Source organism: Procambarus clarkii, chromosome 22, assembly GCF_040958095.1.
Source record: "Procambarus clarkii isolate CNS0578487 chromosome 22, FALCON_Pclarkii_2.0, whole genome shotgun sequence".
Lineage (NCBI taxonomy): Eukaryota > Metazoa > Arthropoda > Malacostraca > Decapoda > Cambaridae > Procambarus > Procambarus clarkii.
In genome coordinates, this window is record NC_091171.1 from 46355943 (window position 1) to 46380610 (window position 24668).

Below are 24668 nucleotides of genomic sequence, written 5' to 3' on the forward strand. Positions count from 1 at the left end.
AAGAGAGACAACAACGACACTTTCCTGCCTCATGGAAGTGCAGTTGTTGTGACAGGGAGAGATGGTTCCTTCTCCCATGAGTGTGTAGCACGTCTAAGTAACTGGGCCTCCAATCTTCAAACAGAATTGGTTGCCATAATCCTTACACTCGAGCACGTATATGAATCCAAAGTTGACACGCTAATTGTAAGTGACGCCTTGTCATCCATGACTGCCCTCAGCTTCCCAAGGCATAATTGTGACATGCTTATCTCTGAAGCCAGATACAGTACAGATATAATGAAATAATCAATGATGGAGTCAGAGTCTGTCTCCTGTGGATTCCTTCCCATACTGGTCTCCGAATACATGATAGAACTGATGAGTTGGCCAAGACTTTTGCTCGTAAAGATGGAATTGATTACCAACTTGGACTGCCTTTGAGCAGCCTGAGGGCAGCAATATTCTGGGAACATCAACTAAATTTTGGAGACTTGAGGCAAAGTGAAATTCACACCAGTTACTCCATCTATCATCATTCTATTATGCAGGAAGTACTGCACGTCTATGGGTCATCCAATAAGGTTAGCAGACTTCTAGATGTTACCACTGCTAGGCTTAGGCTCGGCTACAAGTACCTCTGGGAATTTGTAACATCTGCTGATGTAGATTTGACTAAATGTAAACTCTATCTGCCGAACTATTCACATACTTTGTGTCATTATATAATGGAATGTGAAAAAATCGCAGAATTTAGAGATAACACCATCAATGTAGTCCAAGAAATGTGTAAGTACTTCATTCATAATGATGTGCTGCCAGAAATCTTAGCGAAGCATCCAAAATTTGCTTACTGTAGGTAATGCATGCACATGACTGTAAAGCTGGCGCCCAGTTGGGTGGGTGTGCAGCAAGATTAGTAACTGTGTGATTCACTATAGATGTAAAGTGCCTTGTATAGTGACTGTTGTGAGCCTCTTGCTAAATCACTTGTGACAAAAGATTATTGATGTGTGTATTTGTGTGGGTGATTAAATATGTATATGTATATATGTACACGTATACTGTGTATATGTACATGTATGTATAAGTATGTGTACATGTATATATAACATTAATAATTTTGTAATTAGTGTAAAAAGATTGTTATTTGCTTAGCTAAACGAACTAGAGGGTTCAGTTCCTGAACCGATTATGTGCCTCTATAATCCTTTACACCACCGTCCACGGGATGGGTATGGGGCAGCAATTTAATAAAGAAAAATTGAATGGAATTGACAGCTCCTGACTTCAAAATCTCTTGCACGTGTATTAAAACAAATTTAAAATCGTCCCGAGTGTTTTGGGGGGGTTTCTACCTTTGTTTACCTTAGGGTAAGTGGTAGTTATTGCACTGGTAGGGGCACGGGGTACTGCGCAACTAGTTTTCACCTATAACAGCGGCCGGCTCTGTTCCCTCTAGGTATGCTGTCCTCTTGCAAGGTTTTTTTGAACTTTTCAAAGTTCAAAAAAAAAAAAAAAAATCTCCTTTCAGGTAAAAAAAAAAAAAAAAAAAAACTTTTCTTTTTCGTTTTGCCTGGTGCCTTGGTGTTCCTTCCCCTTGTTATACTAGGGTTTGTTTTTGTTTGGTGGTACCCCCCTGCTTCGCCCTCGTGAGTGGACACGTCCCGGGGGTTCAGCTTTAGCAGTGTAGATTGGTAGCTTGGGCACCGGTTAGCAGTACCCTGCCTGGAATTACCCTTTGCAGACCTAGTCTAGAGGCCTTAGGAAACCCCGCAGGGACACTCGGGTCCGATGGCTGATGCGATCCCCGAGTCCCCTCTCACTGTGTGCAAGTTTGAGGGGTTGCTCTGTCCTTTTGTCTCAGGGCAACACTCATTGTTTTTGCTCCGTCATGTTGCCTGTTGGGTTGGTGACACAATCGACCCTGAGTCCTGTGAGCTTTGTTGCTTGTTTGTGACTCAATTCACCCAATCTGATGATGATGATATTCGGGTGCAGGCGGCTTGCACGTTGTGCGATAGATTTAGATTGTTGCAATGTGGTCGGTTGGTTGCTTCTCCGAATGACCCGAGGCTGCCGCATTTTGCTGATACGGACCTGGACTTGGGAGCGTTGGTCGCTTCAGCCTTGGTTCCGTTCGCGCCCCCTCGTTCTTCTCCTGCTATGATTCATTCGGTTCCCACCCCCCCTCTGCCTCCGGCTCCTAATTTTTCTAAGGGCTTTGGGGTCGGGGCAGAGTTTAGAGGTTTCTGAGACTCAAGCGGTTTTGGGGGGGTTGCCCCTTCCCGGGTGGGGATGGAGGCATTTGAGTCTGTTCCTCCAGCTGTAGCTCCGGGGTCTGACCAGTGGGCCCATTCTCTTCCTGCTATTTCAGCCACCCCCGCTTTTTCTTGTGAGGTCGGGGCTTTGGAGGACGACTCATCCCCGGGGCCTTATATGGAGGCTCCCGAGGTGGGGGAGGAGCTGGCTTGGGGGCCTTGGGCCCTGTTGGACCCCGCCTGGGTTTTCCAACCCTTCGAGCGGGGTTTACTGTTACAAGGAGTGGGGTTTTCCTCCCCCCCCCCTCCCCCCCCACCCCCCGTGTACAATTTAGATTTGGGTTGGGCTCCTCCCCGGGTTCGGTTCCGTGTCCCTGCGGGGTCCTTCGGTTCTGTCCTTCCGGAGGTTTTCGGCTTCCCGCGTCTCACCATTGCCCATTACCTACCACTGGCCATTGCCCTTACCTCCTGCGCAACCCGGAGGTTGCCTCTATAATGGATCCATCTTCTTTCAGGTTTGGAACTTCGTCTCCATGCTGGGTTCATTATGAGCTTCCGGGTTTGTCATGGCTTGCAACCTACTTTTTGTTCTCACTGGATGCTTGGGAAGCCTTCTGTTGTACCCGCACGCTTGAGTGGCGTGAGGCGTCGACTGTGGTCCAGATTTACTTGGGGGGTGGGGCGACTTTGAGCACCTTAATGAGTGCCTTTTTGCTCCGGCCCTTCTGCGGGATGTTGGCGCAGTTGAACTTTACATGCAAGTTCCTTCCCTTTCAGCGGCAGTTGTGGCTGAAGACTTACGTGCCCGTGACCTGTTGGCTTCGGTCCTGCGTTTCTTTCCCCTCCTGAAGCCGAGAGCAGAATACTTCCCAACAACATGGACACTTGGGTAGACCTCAGGCTGGTGAGACTTGATGACACTGCGGACAACCTGAAACACACGAGCCCTGAAACAGGGAACCAGGTAAACTGGATCCACCCAAAGAGCATCCACTGTCACAGAACCAGTGGCCCGCAGGTAGCAGCGTAGAGCCCCCACCGGACAACTCATGATGCACCCCCAGTCTAACCAACCAAACATCCACAACCCCTCTGGAAGCCAGCCATCTCATTCTTTGCCAGAAAAGGAGAAGGCTGCAAATGAACAAAACAACCACTAGGGCCAAACGAACAGAACCCCCGGTGTCAGAGGAGAATTTGAAGCTCCCCAATCCAACCCCCAGAGGCCAAGGCCAACAAAAACAAGGCCTTCCAAAAGCAATTCCTAACCGAAGGGGCCACCACAAAGAGAGAAGAAAAGAAGAGAAACAAACTCGGTCTAAAGACCAAGAAGGCTCAGATGGCACATGAGCAGGCCGGAGGTGAAAAAAATGAGTCATACGTCATCAGCAACTGCTGGACCACTGGAGGGATGGGGAGGTTAAGGAACCCCAACTTCGACCAGTCCTACCGAAAAGCATCTACCACAATGCTTTGTGGTAAATGCTTTTCTCACATTTGGGGAACGGCGCCACGTACAATGGGAGACACTGAAACCATGTCAACGCAAAGAGGTCCACCACCGGGCCCCATATGTCTGACAAAACCAAAGGAAGGAGGCAGCGTTGACCGTCGAAGAGGAATGAAGCCTGACATGCTGTCTGCCAGGATGCTGGACACAGCCTGAATGTGAATGGCATGGACAGTTAAACACTGAGAACACAGCAAAAAAGCTACCCAAAACAACCAGCCACAAAGCCACAGACAAAAAGAGATCCCCCTCCCCGGTTGAGACAATGAACCATGGAGAAGCAGTCCGAATGGAGCTGAATCACTAAGCTCTGTTGCAGTGCCTGCCACACAGCTGCAAACTCCCATACAATGCTGTGAACTTTAACCCTTAACCACTACACTTACATAGGCAATGGGAGTAACTGTCACGGAATTGTGCACATCATACATACACGACTGAGGGTCCCGCATACGATTTAAATGTCCCATTGCTAGACAGGGTTCGCATCAGCTTCTTCAGGACTCTTGTAAACAGATGCCATTTTTTTTTAAATAGTTGGTAACATTCCCGGGTATGAGAGCCTCAGTACTGAGTACTGAGTGTAAGGCTGACACACAGCATGAGCTATTAGCATTACTGTTCAGCTTGTGACCATAGCATCCCCTAAAAATTTCAAAATATATACATGTACCTTCTATAATTTAGCGATGATAGTATTACAGGACCAGGATTCTGATAATTGCATGATTGTGGTGATAATTAGCATTGTGCGTAGTATGGTGGGAGGAGTCAACTTCGTGGGGAAGGAGGTAGCGTCATCTGCTGACTCTGTGTGACGACCTCTGTTATTGTCTGAACTCACCGTACCAGCTTATGGTACAGTCATGGTGAACAAAACTTGTAGATAGTTATAATGTCTATAATGTTTGTATATAGTGAATAAAAGCAAAAATAGTATAGTGGGAGGAGAAATGTTAGGGAGTGAGGTGTTGGTAGGGAGGGAAGGTGGTGGGTGTTTGCTGGCTGGTGTGTGGTGGCCATTGGTGGTTGTTTTCACTCACCATACCAACTTAGTGGTTTGTTATGGTGAAGAAAACATGCAGAGACTTGCATGTAACCTGTGTATATAGTGTAATAACAGCAAAGCTATTTGTTTATTGTTTTATGAACATAATAATTGAATCACTAATATGCACCTCATAGTTTTTAGTATAGCGATGATTCACACATTTTATTATATAAATATGTCACACTACACGCTATTGAATAATATTACTGCAAAAAAAAAAATAAGAAAAAATCAATCAGACATTGAAAGAATTAGGTAATAATATCTTTGTGGCAACTCCCCCCTGACAGCTTGGGCGGAGCTGACCGCCTCCAACGATTACTCTGTCAACTCCTCTATTTTGCCAAACTTCCTCGCCCAATTGTGGCCAAACGATTTATTTGTTTTCCCATGGTCAGGGAACATAAATGAACACTTTTATAAGATGAAAACAAAATGTAATTTTTTTTTGTTGTGTCTGGTGGTGTTGAAGGCCATTAGGCCCATACTTGTTTATTAGAAATAAACAAGTAAGGACGGGTTTTGTGAGTTTGTACTCTAGGGTATGTCTTACCAGTCATGCTCTTACAACAGGCCAGAAGGCAAACAGAAATGAGCTCTGGGGGAAGCTGCATTAATAGCAAAATCATACATAGGGAGGGGGGGAGAGGAGAAGGCTAGTTATGAAAACCGCTCCCCCAGAAACATAAGACCTCATCAGAAGAAACAGTCTCTGTGGCGTAGTGGCAAGACGCTCGCCTGGCGTTCCGCGAGCACTTTGTCCTGGGTTCATATGCTGGCCGGGGAGGATTTACTAGGTGCAAATCCTTAACTGTAGCCTCTGTTTAACTCAACATTAACCCTCAAACCGCGCATATCATATATAAATGATATCAGTGACAAAACCGAAACCGAGCACATCATTTATATATGATTTCGTGTCTAGCGCTATAATTTAAACGCCTTGCCTGGGATTGGGGCAGCTATAGTACAGCCACGACCGATAGTTGCCAGATGCCACCTAGAAAAAAAATCCAGGCCAATATTCTTGGGTGTTACAGCGTCGGTATTGAGCAAGCCACCAAGGCTGGTGCACGCAGCACGAGCTCACAGCACCGCTGTTCAGCTTGTGACCACAGCATCGCCTACAAATGCCATAATATACTTGTTCATGCTATTATTTAGCAGTGATAGTATTACTGAAGCTCCCTGACTGTGATAAAACTGATCAGGATTCTGATAATAGCAGGATTGTGGTGATATTTAGCGCTGTGCTCCATGGAGGGAGGAGTAAGGCTGTGGAGGGAGGGTTGTGGCGTCGTCTTCTGACTGTGTGGGCACCATTTATTGACTGCACTCACCATACCAGCTTAGTGGTTCACTATGGTGAACACAAATGTAGATACTTATATATAACGTGTGTATAGTGTGAGATAACAGCGAGAGGAGTAGGTTGGGAGCCACCATTTTGGTGAGGGAGGAGCGTCATCTGCACGACTTGGCATGTTGTTTACTGATGGCCACTATGGTCTTTGGGCACCATACCAGCTTATTTGTACAGGTATGGTGAATAAAACAGGTAGATACTTATATATAATGTGTGTATATAGCGTAATAACACCACAAACAATATTGTTGGAGGAGAAATATTAGTGCATCTGGCCTTGAGGGCGGCCGCCGATGAGCTGACTGTGTGAGTAGCTACGTCTTTGTGCCTTTACTCACCATACAAGCTTAGATGTACAGTTATGGTGAAGAAAACATGTAAATACGTATATATAACGTCTGTGTATAGTGAATAAATGCAAAAACAATATTGTGGGAGGAGAATGAGGGTGAGTGAGGTGGTTGTGAGGGAGGGAGTGGCAGTGAGTGGCTCGCTGGTGTTTGGCGGTCACTCCTCGTTGCTTTTTGACTCACAAGACCAACTTAGTAGTTCGTTATGGTGAACAAAACAAGCAGATACTTATATATAACCTGTGTATATAGTGTAACAACAGCAAAACTATTTGTTTATTGTTTTATGAACATAATAATTGAATCACTAATATGCACACCATAATTTTGAGTACAGCGATGGTTCACACATTTTATTATATAAATATACCCCAATTCACTGTATGGAATAATATTACTGCAAAAAACTAAGAAAAAATCAATCGGAAACATTGAAATAATTAGGTAATAATATATTTGTGGCAACTGCCTTCTGACAGCTCGGGCGGAGTAGACCTCGTCTGACGAAGGCTCAGCCAACGCCCCTTTTTTGCCACACTTCCCTACCCTATTGCGGCTAAAATATGCCACCTACGATTTTTTTGTTATTTTTTCCGTGATCAGGGAACAAAAATGAACACTTCTATAAGACGAAAGAATTTTTTGGATTTTTTTTTTTGTTGCGCCTGTGGGTGTGAATTCCATTTGGGCCCCTAGCGGTTTGAGGGTTAAAATGGGTACTTGGTTGTAAAAAACGATTCTTCGCGGGGGTCGTATTCCAGGGAACTTAGGATTAAGGACTTGCCCGAAACGCAAGGCATACTAGTGGCTGTACAAGAATGTAAGAACTCTTATATATATATAAATAAAAACAAAAATAAAAAACAAAGGACCATATGGGGTCCTAAGGTACCCAAGGCCAACTATCCAAGTCCCTGCAAGCCCAAGAAGCCAAACAATTTCCAAGGCAGAGCCTGAGTCCATGCCAATTGCCTGGGATAAGAACCCCGGAATCCAAAGGAGACGTCTCGGAGGAAGGGGTCAGCTGGAAGGAATAAAACTGAAACCTGGGTGAGACTAAGTGGCTCAATGGCCTCCACACCTGAAGTGGAAGGAGCCATTCTCACAGAAAGCTAAGCCACATCTTGAGCTAAACCCCTGCCCCAATGCCAACACCCCTCAGACCTTTTGAAGCTGGAAGGGATAGGAAGGAGAAACAGAAGCCAGCACATCTCACCTGAAGGGGAAGAAAGAAGAGGCAGGAACAGAATCAAGATGGTATTCACCAACACCTCTAAGTCAGAGTCCCTAAGAGCAAGATGGGCCAACTCTGGGCATCATGATGGGCAGAAAGCCACATCTGCTGAAGGTGGGCAAAACAAATCTGCAAAGCAGTAGCTGCCTGATAAGCTTGAACTTCATTATATGGGTCAAAGAGAAGAGCCAAATAGGGAGAACAAACCTCACAGAACTCAGGATAGGTGTCACCAACCCAACAGGCAGCATGATGGAGGCAGAAAGATTGATTGTCACCCTGTGGTACAGATGACGAACAGCCTTCAAACTCTCACAAGGCAAGTGGGGGGGGGGTTCGGAAGGGATATCATCCATATACCATACTGAAACCCGAAGGGGATTATCAGGGCCATAAGGACGAACCAAGCAGGATACCCATGCACTGAGGATGCTTGTTGGATATTATAAAGTAGATTGACACAGCCTAGTCAATGTAGCTGTGAAAGGTAACCTCAGTGTGCCTTGTAAACAAGGGCATGAACTATCAGTGTGCCACAACCAGCTGAAATGTTCACCTCCATCCAAGGACCTATGCAGTGGCAGAAGGATACCTGACATGACCAAGGTAAGGCCCCACCCAAGTGGTCTGGCCTTTAAAGAGTGAACTCCCAAACAGAGCAAAGAAGAGAACACTGTTAGTGCATGGACAGCAATAGGGAGCACACAGGGAATGTAGCCTTGAGTGCATGTAGATCCAAGTGCCCTCTGACCCAGGTCCACACAACACAAACCAGGCATAAAACATGCTCGTGGAGCTTAACTAAAACAAGGAACAATACCAAACAAATGGCCCCTAATAGGCCATTTGTTTTATGGCCCTATAGGCCACCCAGGCCAAGGGTGGCTGGCAATTAGCTTAAAAGCTATGGGACCTGCTGTGGCACACTGACAACCTGGGAGCCCTACAGTGGACCTCCACACACTTCCACATCAGTGACAGAACTGGTGAAGAAGGCTGGAAAGGATCAGGAGCTCTGCCCCCCCCCCTTCATTACTGGCAGAGGGGTAACGCTAACAAACTCACTCTACTTTTGAGAAATTCCATCATATGTTTACAATCCAGCAGTCGACCCCAAAGACGCATTCAATAATTTTAACATTCTGTTCATTCAAAATAGGAATTTTCTCAAATATAAATTAATATTATCATATATTAGCATATTGTGCATATTTATTCACTGGTTAGGTTAGGTTAGGTTAGGCCTCTCCCGACACATACACACCACGGCTGTCTCAGTCACACACACACACACACACACTCAGTAATTTCAAAGCGTTATATGACAAAGAGTGCTGGGAAGACGGGACACCACGAGCATAGCTCTCATCCTGTAACTACACTTAGGTAATTACTACTGCCACCTCTCCCCATACATACACATCACTGCTGCCGTACCCAATTCACATAATAGAATAATAATAATAATAATAATAATAATAATAATAATAATATTTATTTACAAGAAGGTACAATGGATATGTGAGATTACACAAGATTAGTATTTTTACATTCTTGCAAAGCCACTAACACGCATAGCATTTCGGACAGAAGTTATTATGCAGTGTATCATGAACTAAATACTGTACAGTGAATTATAACCTATGGTAGTTTATTATAACTTTCTATTTCGACTATCTACTTGCTATAAAAGTTGCTTTATGACCATCAAATAAATCTTCCCAGCAGCTTTTAGAGTACGTCTGGTATTCTGCCATGGCAGAAATCTTTAGCGACTGAAATGCAAGATACTCACAATGTTACTTAGGCTGTGGTTGACATTGGACTGGACCAGGGGTGGTTGGGTAAGGTTGATATTCATCAGGGGAGTGCGGTGTGGAGTCATCCATCATGGCCATGTGCTGCATCATCGGGGTGTAGGGAGATGGTGGATAGCCTCCACTAGTTGTCAGGTATCCTCCTTGCTGTAACCATTCACACATGGACACTTCATGGTTGAACTAAGAAAAATCTTAAACTTAGTTCATATACACAGTGAAATATGGATACAAATTAAAATATAATTGTACCAAATAACACTGGATTATATTCACATGACAGAGGAAAGGACATAAAAAGTTAACTATTATTATGAAAAACTGTCTGTGCTTAGGTCCTTAACTCCAACATCATTCCACAGAATAATATCTCAAGAGATTGTTTAAAGTTAAAAAAAAAAACTGTACAAAGAGGTTTTGGTGGTGAGAAGCCTCTACTATAGTAAACTGTGTACCAAATATTGCATAAAACGCCTTTACCCACATCAAAGTGCAGATATAGGAGGTCATGTACTCACAGTGCCGGGCGTGAGGTGGAGCTGCTGCATGTGTGTTGTTAACGTGGGTATGACAGGTGAATATGGCATCTGACTCGTATCCATTGTTGTTTGCATCATCTAACAAAGACGAATACAATACATTATAATATATTCTGAAAAATTATACAAAATACTATAACCTCATAGGTAATGAAGCTTATGCAAGAATACTAACGAGATCCTACCTAGAGTAAACATAACTGATGACATGCCATACACACGATAGACTCGCAATGTTTAAAGCACTTAACATCTTTGGACTATGGAGCCATCTGCTCTCAAGTGGTAAAATACTAATGTAAACTAATAACACACGCAGACTCGTTGAAGAGTAAACTTTTTTTGTAGAGTCATCTCGGTTGACTCGTTCATGCGTCATCATTTTAAAATACAGTACCAGTACTTGTTAAAAATTTATATTTTATCCGAACTGTCTGGGAGTGATTTCAAAATGAGTGCCTTTAGATTGCACACAATTTGATACAATAATGATGATGTAGCCTGACAATTGAGGTCAGAACACTTGAAAGATTATACAATAAATACTTTTGTGGTCCAAATTTTAAAATATTTATTAAAATTCCATTTATTGTGTTATTAATGTAAGACGTAACACGAAAGGTGATGTTATCATACTGAACGAGTATACACATTAGGTTGCGGGTGTGCCAATTGGTGCCCGTTCACGGGTAACAGTTGGCCGAATTTAGGCTTTGCTGCGGGGAGTCATGTCAGGCTTTTTGACCTTATATGCATATACCCCTGTAGAGAATTCTATTGCAAACACAATGATACCAAAACGAAAGACGTAGCACGAGAATTAAGGTGAGAAAACTGAAACGAGTATACACATTTCGGAGTCGCCACACGCTCGCCCGAAACGCTGGGAGCATGACATCAAAGTCTGCGGCACACATGACATCAGAGACATGTGGAGACATCACATGTCATCAGGGGAGACATCAGAGTGGCAAGATGTCACCAGCGGAGTCCCACAGGGCTCAGTACTTGGACCCATCCTATTTTTAATATATGGAAACAATCTTCCGGAGGGTATAGACAACAGCAGCCAGCACCAGCTCAGAAGCAGCTGAAGCAAACAGCAGCAACGAGCACCAGCAAACCTGATGCAAACATCTAAGAACGTCGTTGTGGAGTGTACAGTTAAAACAAGTGTTAAATTTAAGTACATACTGTTAACCCTTAAACTGCTCAAAACTGCATTTGCAGTTTTGAGTAACTGACACAAAAGTGCACAACACTCCATATGCAGTTTTGGAGTACTACGCAAGATTTAAACGGTCCGGGGATACACAGGGTTCATATCACCTTCCTCGGGGGCTCTTGTAAACAGACGCCATTTTTTTTTTAAATCGAGGGCGACATTCCCAGGTGTGAAGGCCTCAGTACTGAGTGAGCCACCAAGGCTGGCACACGCAGCATCAGCTCACAGCATTGCTGTTCAGCTTGTGACCACAGCATTGCCTAAAAATGCCATAAATATATGTAACTGGTATTTTTTAGTCCTTTAGTCTTTAAATAGCCCTTAGCAGCTTGGAGGTTAAAAGTGTTAAAATTAAGGTTGCAGTAATTTTAGTGTACAATAGTTTTCATAAACTGTATTGTAGTACTCAACATACAGCACAGTACGTATTTACTGTACAGCATTCACAACTCCACGAGAATTCAAGATGAACAATTCCAACAATAAGGTAAATAAAAACTAACAGTATATTTTAGTAGAGTAGTAATATATAGGTACAGTATATAATATGGTGATGTATTTTTATTGTTTACAAGAAAAATAAAAGACATACAAACACCTCCTGAAGGTCACCTCTTGCAACGAATCCAACCCTGCAACGCACCGGGTTTGGTCCCATATATAGTGCGTTGAATGGAGGTTGTACTGTTCTCTTTATGCTACTCTCTTTTCTTGCCTCTCTCTCTCTCTCTCTATTGTTCCCCTCTGTATCGACAGCATTAACATTTTTCTTACCATCAACTGCATTTGGCAGCTCCTCATCCAACTAGGTAGCTCTTCTCATTCTTTCTCTCAACTTATTAACAATTTATTCTTTCATCTCTTGGATCTTCATGAAGCACCATCATCCAACAAGAAAAGTCATCGTTTCTTCATTTTCTGATATAGTTTGGTTATCACACCATCATCCATTTAGCATTACATGTAGAAACTTATCAGTTGCTTATCGGAATGCTGAAATCCTATGATCAGTCAAAAACTTATGTAACATCAAAGCTTATATAGGGATCTACCATCTTAACCCTTACACAGCAGCTATGGAGAAATGTTCATATCTGCCTATGCACAAAAAATTAAAAAATTCTAACAAATAATTTGTTATTATAGAATTATTAATTTGTAAGAAAACCCCGAAAATAAGTGAATATTTTATATGTAGTTTCACTGGGTGGAGGCGCTCTGCATATGGCTGTTGTCTGCCACTTGTCGGCGCCTGGTGCTTGACTTTGCTGACGCTTCCTGTTATATTTTCTGATGATTCACCGATTGTTTTATCACCTGTTTTTCTTTATTTACATCCACAGAGAGAGCTGTTATATCGATATTTGCATCATACATGTAAAACCCCTGAAAATAATTGTTTAAGTCATCATATGATGATGACCACCTTCCCCCAGTGACATTCATGACAATAACCGATTTGTACCATGAAATGGCAGCAGGATTTTTTTCATTGGTAAACTTCATTGCATCCACAGACCTAATATATCCATATTTACATTGTACATGTAAAACCCAGACAATTAGTTTTTAAATCTTTATATGATGATAACCACATTACGCTCTAAATCAACAACTGATGATAACCACTGTCTATAGGTCAAATTATTGAAGCACCGCATCAGACATTGGCATGTTCCGCCTGTATTGTTTACAATGGGTAGTCTATATGGGAAAAGGAGCAGAATTGCAAACAGATGGGCATTTCACAAGCTCAAAAGTCTGCTTTGTGAGCACACCCACTTAAGAGTATACATAACATATGTATGTTATTGATGGTCATTGATTGTGCGGATGCTTGCTGCGCTCTTCATTCAAAGCTGTATTACAGCCCACATTGACCCTCATATAATGTAGACCACCACCTACAGACAGCTAAGTACATGGAGACCAAGCATGTCATAACACATCGACAGTAACCAACTCAATCAACTCATTTCACTGCAAACAAAATTTCATAAACATTTCCTGCTGTGAGTACCAGTGCCTGTTGCCCGCCACAGTGCTGCCAGATCCAAGTTCCTGTTTCAATATATTCTTCATACCCATACTTAACTAACCATGAATCCCAAAAGCAAGTTTGTGCAGGGTAAAAAGAACCCCAAATCTCCAAGCAAGACAACCATCCAGGACAACATCGATAGCTGTTGCTTCTCACCCTCTGGGGTCAGTGGATCAAAATTTGACCCTGGCATGCTATTCCCTCTTTAATTCTGGTGCTCCCAACCAGCCAATGTCTGTCCAGTACCCCAAACCACTTTCTTTGCAAAGTTGGGTGAAGCTATCACCAAGCATCTGGCTTCAAATTTTGGACAAATAAGTAGACATTCTCTCTTATAGATACAAATTATTCATGGTGCAGAAAAATACATCATCCAGCTGCTGCATCCTCAACCATTCTTTCTGAACTAATTATTAATTCAAGGGCAGTGAAACTCTCATCAAACACTAAGGAGAAAGACAGGTCTTCAAGGGAGATTAATTGTTAATAACCAAACACACCAGAAATTACTGGAATGTGGGGTATAAAGAACTAGAATGTACCCATGTCAGTACAATACTGCAGTGTTTAACAAAATGAATGACTTGAAAGAAATAACAGATAATTAGTCCAAGAGTGTGAATCCTTACCGGAGGGACGTCCATATGCTGCAGTGTCTGGGGCTGCATTATATAGAATGGCTGAAGAGGATAAGGTGGCACCTGGGACGGGGGGTATTGCCGGAATGCACCGGGGGCCACTGAAGGCATAAGCGTTCCATTTTGAGGAAGTAAAGATGGCTGGTCGTACACAGGAATTGGCTGTCAGGGGAAATTTTTGTTAGTTTATAAAGCAGAAAATGTTGCTTTAGCTACCTACACGTGCTGTGTCATGGGAAAAATAAGATGCATTAAAAGAAATAGCAAAGGCATTCTTGCAATAATGACCAAGAATAGAACAGTGACATATTAAAAGAAATAAAAGATGCCTTAAGGCAGTCTATTGCATGTTTTCAAGTTCAATACAAGCCCTGAAAGGATTAGTAGCTTCTTAATGTGGTATCCCATCTGTAATGGTTGACAAAGAAGTAGACATAAAAGATAGTTTAGTCACACTGACAAATGTTAAGAAGTAGGGGGGGGTAGAAATAGTCTAAGCTACTCTATCCCTTTGAGATGTATTTTTTTTTCTTGTCTCAATAAATATACTTGAACTTGAACTTGTTAAGAGGTGATATGACAATTGTCAATCAAATGTCCTTCCTTACCAAACTCCACCTAGTGACTTAAATATACTTAATGGACAGTTTACTGTCAAAGTATTGTAGAAATACAGAGTAGAGACTTGATGGCAAAGCATTGTAGCTATGGGAGCATTGTGAAGCACCACCACCTGCCAGAGATGTGACCTCACCATATATTTAAACTGCAAGTGAAGGCAACCTTGTATGCAGAACAGCTGTAGTAACTCATCCTATTCATTACCTTCCTATTTTACATTAATATCAGTCTTAAAATTTACCCAAAGCCACTAATTTTTCTGTTGTGGTGTAGTAAGCCTGTAATGTGTACGTTTCAGTGCACTGACATATGAGCTCTCCTCTGTATCCAAGTGGTAAATGAGGATTTTAGTGTAGACCACTGACATGTAATGTTAAAATTTTGACTATTTAAAGGTTTCAAGTGATCAATGACAGGCTGAACATGGGCTTGCAAGGTGATGGGAGTCATCACTACCAAGAATGCCATGTTAATCTATTAACCTTTCAGTACACAAATATCTGTCTGTGGAGGACAGAAGAAAATGTATATATATGCTAGTTAGCATTGTAAATGTGTGGGCACGTCTGTTGTAGAAAAAAAAAGTACACAAAGCCGTAGTGAAAAAAGGTTACAGATCCTGAAGAAATAAATTAGAACTAACCCATTCATTATATTATTTCCACTAATCTATAGCGTCAGAAATGAACACCAACACACCCCAGCAATCCTCCTCCTGAGCACCAGACTCTTATTACACCAGGTGTTCAGCAATCCTTGTGAATTGTATTTAAATAATTAATTTTCTTGGGGGACAGGAAGTCTGTATCAAGGTTCCCCTTAGGTCTAACTACTAACCCTCCTCTGGATGGACTCTCACAACAGTTGCCTATATCCCAGGTACTAATTACTGTTAGGTGAATAGTGGCATTAGGTAAAAGAAAAGGTGTCCAATCATTTCCTGTTCCACCTGAGAACAGAAATTGGGATCCGAATTGAAAGTTGAGAGTGAAACCAATAATACTAAGAGACCCTATTATAAACATTCCCTGCCCTCCTTACAAGATGCTTTCACCCAGCCTTGTTGTCTCTTACTATATCCTGTATATTGTCCACACTCAATCCTTGATTTCTCACACAACACTTACTCTCCATGTCTGTCCACCTTCCAGGCCTTTCTCTCCTCCTGCCCTCAACTTAACTCACTAATACACACTATTCACCATTCTACCATCATGCAACTTGTATTCGTGAATAAGGGCTGGCATTCATAACAAATTCAATGAAAATTCAATATTAAAATTGGTAGCCAAAGTAAGAGATCCTAAACCTTTATACCACCAGTCAATCAGACAGCACTAAAGCACTGTTTACATCCGAGGACACAAATCTTTTATTCCTCCGTGTCCAGTGATATCATTTTTCACTAAAGCTTTCACTAATGGCTAACAAGCTTTCCACTGTCACCTAAAGGCCCACAACAAAGTAGTAAGGTTTCTTTGTTGAGATAAGCTAGCCATATGAGAGTACATCAAGAAGAGTGAGAGGCAGCCTGCCATTACTGGCAAGCTTCAAGTCAATAAGTCAATTGTGTGGACCATCAAAAAATAGGAAAGTTAAGTTCAGAAGGTTGTAACTGTGCAGAACTCAATGTGGATATATTGATGTGGAGAAGATGAATGTGTTACAAATGATGAACATAAACGGATAATCAGTGGCAGGAAGAAGCAGTGCACTGTACTGCCAGGATTTTTTCTTATAAAATGTGTTAATAAACCATAAAATTATACATCAAAGTTTTATTAATTTAAGTGTTGTATTGTCCTACTAAAGCTTAGAATCTAATTCAACATTCATTATATTAATATTTTAATTAATAAATTATTGGTAGCTACCGGAGATAAACTGTGTATGGCTGTACTTGCAGCTAAAGTGTTGCATACCATCTTGATGACATGCACCTCTACCTGACCAATCAACCTTTTGTAAGATACAGTATCACAAGCTTCCCTTAAGTCAAGGTACACAGGTTTTTCACTATTACATTTTTCAAATATACAGTACAGTAATGTGTTGGAAAGAATGTGAGCAAATTTGCTAAACATAAGAAGGTTTGTAGTGCAACCTGTCCTCTTATAAAGAACGTCACATTTCGATTGTGTGTGTTACACAAGGCAAAAAAATGCCATGCTAGAAAATGGAAGCAGTTCGCAAAAGTGATGTACTGTCTCGTTTTCTGTTTTGGGTCCTTTTGTAGATTAGGAGAGGGCACTAATTTGACCATTTTCTTGACGTTGGGAACCTTAAGAGGACGGGCTACGTAGTGAAGTCATTCTGCAAGACCTTAAATATAATCTGCTTTTTCAAGATGTATACGAATGGCATTTGCACTTATCGATTCAAGCAATTTTTGCACAATAAATCTCAAGGTAATTGGCTAAGAGTTTGATTCAAGTTATCTATTCCCTTCCTAAAAATCTTTACATTCTTTTAGGATTCTGGCAAATATTATTTCTGGTCATGTAGACTTGGGTTCCTACAACACAAGTACATGCGACAACATATTTTTTACTATCTTGGAAATCCAGTTTTGTTATTGTTTATTATTAGATATCTTTCATATTCAATCATTTAATAGTGTAGTAAACAGCATTTTAAACATTCCTAATATATATTTTAGTTTCTTTTAATATAATGATGCAGGTGCTACAGGGTTTTCTAGGTACAGGACGCCCAACCCCACAAACCAGTGACTTTATTCAACTGGCGAATGAGAGAGAGCCGAGAGATGCTGGCAAATATTAGAAGATGTACCTAAATCAGGACACATATAAAGAAGAAAGAAGAGAAAAATTGTAGAGTGGCAATGTTAATGCAGTGTATGATAGTCCCAAGCTATAAACGGCTCAGCAAACACAAAGAACCAATGACAACTGAGCAGCAACAAATTAAGCACCCCAACTGAGCAAAATAATCCCCAACACAACAGGCAGTAATGACACAAAATACTTCAGTCCTACAAATCCAGACCATACTCGACTCAACCATTCCTTACAAGTACACAACCCCTGCAGTATTGATGAACAGTACTGTATACATGTACAGTATACAAAAAGTGAATGACATAGGTAATAAGTTTTGATAATTCCAAAAGAGGGTATGCGAGCTACAGCTGCACTTCATTGCATTTACAAAAGTGATCCTTACAAGACACGTATGGAAAACAGTTTTTCTTAGTGACCATCAGACAATTACAAAAGATAGCACAGATATTAACATTTACATTTGAGTGTTAAAAAACTAGTGCCAAAGGCAGCCAATCCACAAGATTACATCATAAGCAACGTAACCATGGAGGCAAGAGGACAGTAGCAGAGGTCATATACTGTACAATTCCACTGCTAATTCCAGGGGAGGTCCAATGATAAGTATGACAAAAGCAACCGAAATACTTGTAGTCTGAAGACAATGACAAGGGGCAGCAACGTTGGCAAGTGCGTAAAAATAATAAAGAACCCCATGGAGGAGACGACACTTGGAAGGCAAACTTGCTAAACATTACAGAGAAGTGCGTCTTAAAGCATCAAACAACTTAAACAACAGGGAGATGAGGAGAGATGAACCAGTAATGCCAGACCTGGCATTTCCCTACAGTCAGGTGGATATTGAGGGCGGAGACGATACGAGGAGAGTTGCTTCACACAAGTGACCATTGCGCATCACTCATCTAATTTTGAGGAAAATTACCTCAAAAACTGATTGTACAATCTACGGCTTCAATAACTATTCTAAACAGGTTTAAATAAAGTCATTATATCTGCTTGATCTGAAGATTAATTTCCCAGTTAACAAAAAGTATACTAGTACATATATAAATGTACTAAATACAAATTCACTGGACTTACTTCTGATCGTTCCCAACTAGTCTGCTCCTTTGCCTTATACTGGTTTCGCTTCTTATTGCCAGAATCCGCAAACTTTACAAGGAGGGCCTCCTTGGCCCCTCGTAGCACCTTTTTATTAAACATTTGGATAATCTGCTCACACTTTTCCCGAGACTCCATCCTGAAAAGGTACAGAACTTCAACGAGCTGCAAATGCTGTATGAGAATGCTTCACTTTGCAAGTATACCTAACACTACAAAATCTAAGATGCCCTAAGAAATATTAAAGTACTGTCTGCCTTCCTGTCCCTACATCATACCTAGTAGTGTTAGTTCAATATCACTTTTGCCTCCACAAATATGATTTTCAAATTTTCCAAACTTTATACAAACAAAACATGTTTCAATTGCAGTCAGTTTAGGAGGTAATATCGGACCCCTGTGAGACACACCTCTCACAATACAATACTGAACAAACAATAGTACATAGAGTATTGAAAGATGCCACTCCCTCCTCAGCTTTATAAATATTAAAAATATGGACATACATATATATATGAATATATGTTAATGTCCTCCAAAATCCCCTATCATTTTGTCTTGGCAAAAATTACATGAAATCAAGCAATTGAATAAAACTTAAAAGCACTTAAAGCAAGCACTTAAAACTATAACAAAAACTAATTAAGGTATAGTGTATAGTAAAGAGGTGATAAGGTGACCTCACCTGGCAAAACCAACACCTCGAGACTGGACGTTGTTGTCTCTAAGGATGCGAGTGGAAATGACCTGACCGTGCTGAGCAAGTAGCTGTTCCAATTCCGCTTCGTTCATGTGTGGTGGAAGGTTAGCGATGTACAAGTTGGTGGGATCCTGCTCCTGTTGCTTAGCCATCTGGGCTTGGACATTAGATGCCTGTAGCCCCTTCACAGCCTTGTCTGCAGATGCTGGAGACTCAAAGTCTACAAAACCATAGCCTGGAGGTAAGAAATACTTCTACAGTTTTGCTATACATAAATGACTTGGTTGTATATCAAACCCATAACAAATCAAGCTCCCTCTTTAACAAAAGTTCCTTACAACTAATCAATTAATGCATACAAAATTAATATGAATGCCAGTTCTCTAAAATAGCAATCAAAATGGTATGGACTTCAGTATCAAGTATATTAAGTATGTACTGTATGTATCTTTCTAGGAAAAACTGGTAACATTAATATGTCTGAAGTCACTGTAGCTATCACTGCTCATACTAATGGAATGGTGGCCATGAGATGAGAAGTACAAGCTAGGCCAACTCACCTTTGCACTTGTTCGTGTTTTTATCTAGTATGGCTTTTGTTGATATGATGTTGCCATATCTGAAATATAATGCCAGTAAAAATAATAAATCAAGTTTAATTCAACTTCAAAAGTTAAAAATTAACATTTAATAATGATCATTACATATTTAATTTTAAAACTCAATTGACACTCACTCGTATTATTACACATTCAATATAAATACTGTATAATAAATACAATGTATATATGTAAAAATAAACCAAAATATTATATTATATATATATATATATATATATATATATATATATATATATATATATATATATATATATATATATATAACCTGAATTTACCTGAAGGCCACTAGTACTCTAGTGGCCTCAATGAGGTGACAGGAAGCCGGCAGCTTGTCAAAGATCACCCCATTTGCCCTGATGATCATTTCCAGTTGGATTTTAAATTTAAAAATTAAATTAAATTTAAAAATTATATTTAAATTGTAAAAATATTTATACTCGTATGTATATACATATTTATATATTTAAAAACTCTTGACCTGCCCCAGATCCCCCCCTCCCCCCCTGCGCAGGATCACCCCCTGGCAGACAGAGTACTGTACTGTAGCCACAAAGTCAATGACCATCCAATGTCTCACCCATTCATGCAGCCTTTGTGTCACACATGTATCTTGTACCTATTAAGCCAAACTGCCTAACAAGCCACATTTTCCTGAAATTATAGATTTTTCTAAACTTTTTTCTTATAGCATGATAAAACTTTTCATTATCATTCATAAAAACTATTATATGCTTTTAATTTTGTAATTTGATTTAAAACTAACAGAAATTTGATCAAACCTAACCTAACATGTCAGTAATTCATGTTCTTAATACAATATAATAATATTAATTCAAATAAACCAATTTGAAAAGAAATATTTGGAAATAATGAAAATCCCACTGCCTGTTAGGCAAATCAGGCCTTGCATATTAGGCAAATTACTGTGTTCTGGCTATTAGGTAGAATATATATACAGGGTATACACACACTCACACATATATATATATATATACTGTATATGAAATGCATTGTTAAATATCTTGAAAAATACAACTGCCACTGAGGAAAATACATTAAATCTTGAAAGATTCATAAATTTCTTATTGAAAAGATAATGTATTCTGCGACTGAGAAGAGGTAAATCGCGGCCATCTCGGGCTGCGTGCTCTCACCTGCCACCTGCTTCTACCACACAACTGGAAACAAAAATCCTCTCAGGTAAACACAGAAAAAGAGTCCATTGTGTGGCTACAATATTCTTGGCCCTTTGCAAATATCTTTGGAAAACAACAAACTCATTGAGTTTTGTTACAATATCACAAATTATTAAGAAAAATTAACTGCTTCACAGTACACTGGTTCAGAGTTACATAGAGTCATTTCCATGTAAATAACATTAAAGCACACCTAAGGACAGAGTACGAATGAATTCAAGTTTACTCGTCAAGTAGCATCATTGTTATATCTCGGGTGATACCTTGTGTACTGTATATGCCATTTAAATGATTACCACAATGCAACACCCCCAAACTCATACTGACACCATACTTCACCCTGCCACCCTTCCCAAAGACTTTGATTGTATAACTGACATCCACATAATTTAACATGCAACCAGATAATTGTTAGAATAACCAGGTAGTGTGTGTGTGTTGCTAAGCCCTGTGAAGCATGAGTTGCCTGCTGCAAGTAGCCACCACTGCTGCAGGAGTGTCTGTCTCAGACAATCTCTTACCTCTCACTCACACTCCACATTCTCTCTCTCCATATCCACTCTCACCACAAAGCTGACAGCCTCTCTGACACAGAAACAAGGGTAAGAAAACAGTAAAGGTAGGTAATAAATGGAAACAATTAATGAAAGTCACCTCCATTCAAAAGTTCATGCTCAAATATAAGAAGAAAAATGTACTGTACCCTTTTTAATGACACTGTATTTAAAACATAATTTTGACAAATTTGGTGTGATGCATGTGACTTGAACACCTTGAGGTATATATATACAGTATATTCAACCCCTTCCTCCTGTTTACATATTGTAGCAGTTTATGTAACTATGAACATCATAGTACAAATATTGACATACTAAGCAATAGTAGAATTTTGAAGTATATATGAATTCTTCAAAATTTGAAGAACTATTCGCTTTATCGAGTCCGACAAAAATTTAGCTAAAAAAACAAACAAATATTCCTAGTCCTAGTATAGTACACATATGTACTGTAATATATTAGGCCTCAGATATCGTGCATTAGGCCTAAAAAGGTTAGGTTAGTCAATTTAGGTTGTCTTTGCAATGGAAATACAAAATTTGTTCTGGTTTGTCCAGAATGGGCTGATGTATTGCATATTAGGCAAGTATCATAATTGACTTTTTTTTTTATCGTTGGTTTACATGTGACTGCTATTATGATTTGTGACAGAAGGTGCAAACAATATGTTTAGTGCAGTGCCTTACTTTTATGTATATTCACTATTGTACAGTATTAGAGAAACAAGATAAAAACACTTGGTGCTTATTTTTGTATTTGAATAGACCTGTGTATAAATGCATTGTAGTACTATTTGTTGGGACACACATTATAATACATTAAGAGTAATGATGCAGTAGGAGACTGCCTTGAGCGTTTTACTCTACATGTCGGGTTTTCTTTCACTAAAGATGTGAGAGGCACAGACTCCATTTAACAAGTTAATACTGTACACATCTCCAGTAACAAAAGAAAAAAATCCTACATTACTGTTTAACTATCAAAATGGGTAATAATAAAAGTATATTTTCCTCTCACTTTAGTTTCTTATTTAAATACCATAAATGTAAAAAGCTGATGTATCCTATACCCAAGCAAATTAGGATTTTTTTGAGTGAATGATTTCTGTTGTTGAAGGAGCCCTTTATTACTCCTTTCAAGTACAGTAATGCATATCTTTGTTTCAGGTATATAAACAGATTTCATTCAATTGGAGGATCATGCTGTATGGAGCGAGGCAGTCGAGAACACACAACCTTAAAACACATCAACTGCATTGAGACTGTCAATTAACAATTTTCCTTTCTTCTCGTTGAAATTGCTTGTGACATACGGTATGTTCTTACAAGAACTGGTAGCGAAAACTATAGGTCTCCAACTTACATAGGCCTGGTCAAACCTGTGGAACATGCTGCTGCTATTAAGGTTGTGGCACATATGACACACACACACACACACACACACACACACACGTCGGGTGCATGCACACTATTACAGTACAGCACACAACTATTCTTGACAGGATTTTTAGCAAAAAAATGTGACTTTACATATAAACAAAGTATTGTTGTATTTGATATAAACGTGTAAAAAATTGGAGTTTAGATTGTTTCAACTTAATTATTGTTTCAATTATGCTATATAGTGTTATAGCATTTGTACCTATGTTAAACATAATTTATAATTATTAGTCATGTTTATGTTTTCTCTATTGTGATACTTTAATTTTCCAAAAATATCAAGTTAACTTTCTCGGTAAAAGTTGAAAAAAAAATATTTCACTTTTGAAGACACATTTAAGCCAAGATAACTACCAGTTTACAAAATATACAGGAACAGAACTTCCATTGACTTGCAACACACACCCAACAGGGCTGGTATCACACACACCCACGTACCCAGCAGGACTGGCACAACACATACCCAGGAGGAGCGGTACAACACATACCCAGGAGAATTAGCATGACACATACCCAGGAGAATTAGCATGACACATACCCAGGAGAATTAGCATGACACATACCCAGGAGAACTAGCACGACACATACCCAGGAGAACTAGCACGACACACAGCCAGCAGGCCAGGCACGACACACCCAGGAGAACTAGCACGACACACACCTAGGAGAACTAGCACGACACACACCTAGGAGAACTAGCACGACACAGCCAGCAGGACTGGCACGACATACAGCCAGCAGAACAGGCACGATACATACCCAGTAGGCCAGGCACGACACACACCTAGGAGAACTAGCACGACACACACCCAGCACGACTGGCACCACGACACTGCTGGTGTTATCACCAGGACAATCAACAGGCAAAGCTTCAATATTGACAAAAAAGAGGAGGATTGAGCAGTGGGAGGCAGATTAGGGAGGAGTTGGAGCACAACAAGCATGGCGTGTTAGTGCAGAGTCTTCACAACTCACCCCCAACACTGCACACATGGCAACCACCAGTACCAGTCTGCTCCAGTCTCCCCCATCACATTGAACCAACGCACCTCACAGTGACAGTAATGGGGAGGGAGAGTGGGGAGAAGCAATATGCGAAGGGGTAGTGAGGAGAAGCAATAGGGTGAGTAATGGGAAGCAATAGGAAGGGAGAGTGAAGAGGAGCAACGGGGGGAGAGATAGTGGGGAGGAACAACTGGGAGTAATGGGAAATATGGGGAGATATAATGGAGAGGGAGAGTGGGGAGAAGTAATAAGAAGGGATAGTGGGGAGGAAGAGCAGAGAGGAGTAATGAGCAGGGAGAGTGTGAAGAAGCAATAGGGTGACATAGTAGTCAGGGAGTTAAACATTATACATAAAAATAACATATCAACTACATAAACCCACGGGGGAGAGAGGGGGGGAGAGAGAGGGGGAGAGAGGGGGGGGAGAGAGAGGGGGGGAGAGAGAGGGGGAGAGAGAGAGGGGGAGAGAGAGGGGGAGAGAGGGGGGGAGAGAGAGGGGGGGAGAGAGAGGGGGGGAGAGAGAGGGGGAGAGAGAGGGGGAGAGGGGGGAGAGAGAGGGGGGGAGAGAGAGGGGGAGAGAGAGGGGGGAGAGAGAGGGGGAGAGAGGGGGGGA

At 40.9% G+C, this 24668-nt stretch overlaps 1 protein-coding gene across 1 annotated transcript in view; it reads right to left on the reverse strand.

Annotated features, from left to right (window-relative positions):
• The window catches only part of LOC123761204 (collagen, type I, alpha 1b), a 147034-nt gene that overhangs the window by 1365 nt on the left and 121001 nt on the right, over positions 1-24668 (reverse strand). Inside the window, exons 5-10 of the mRNA XM_069329270.1 lie at positions 19798-19856; positions 19223-19472; positions 18517-18676; positions 14003-14173; positions 10087-10185; positions 9547-9751 (exon numbers count right to left, since the gene is read on the reverse strand). Coding sequence (XP_069185371.1) covers positions 9551-9751; positions 10087-10185; positions 14003-14173; positions 18517-18676; positions 19223-19472; positions 19798-19856 — 940 coding nt within the window. The 3' untranslated portion in view covers positions 9547-9550. The remainder of the gene's footprint in view (positions 1-9546; positions 9752-10086; positions 10186-14002; positions 14174-18516; positions 18677-19222; positions 19473-19797; positions 19857-24668) is intronic.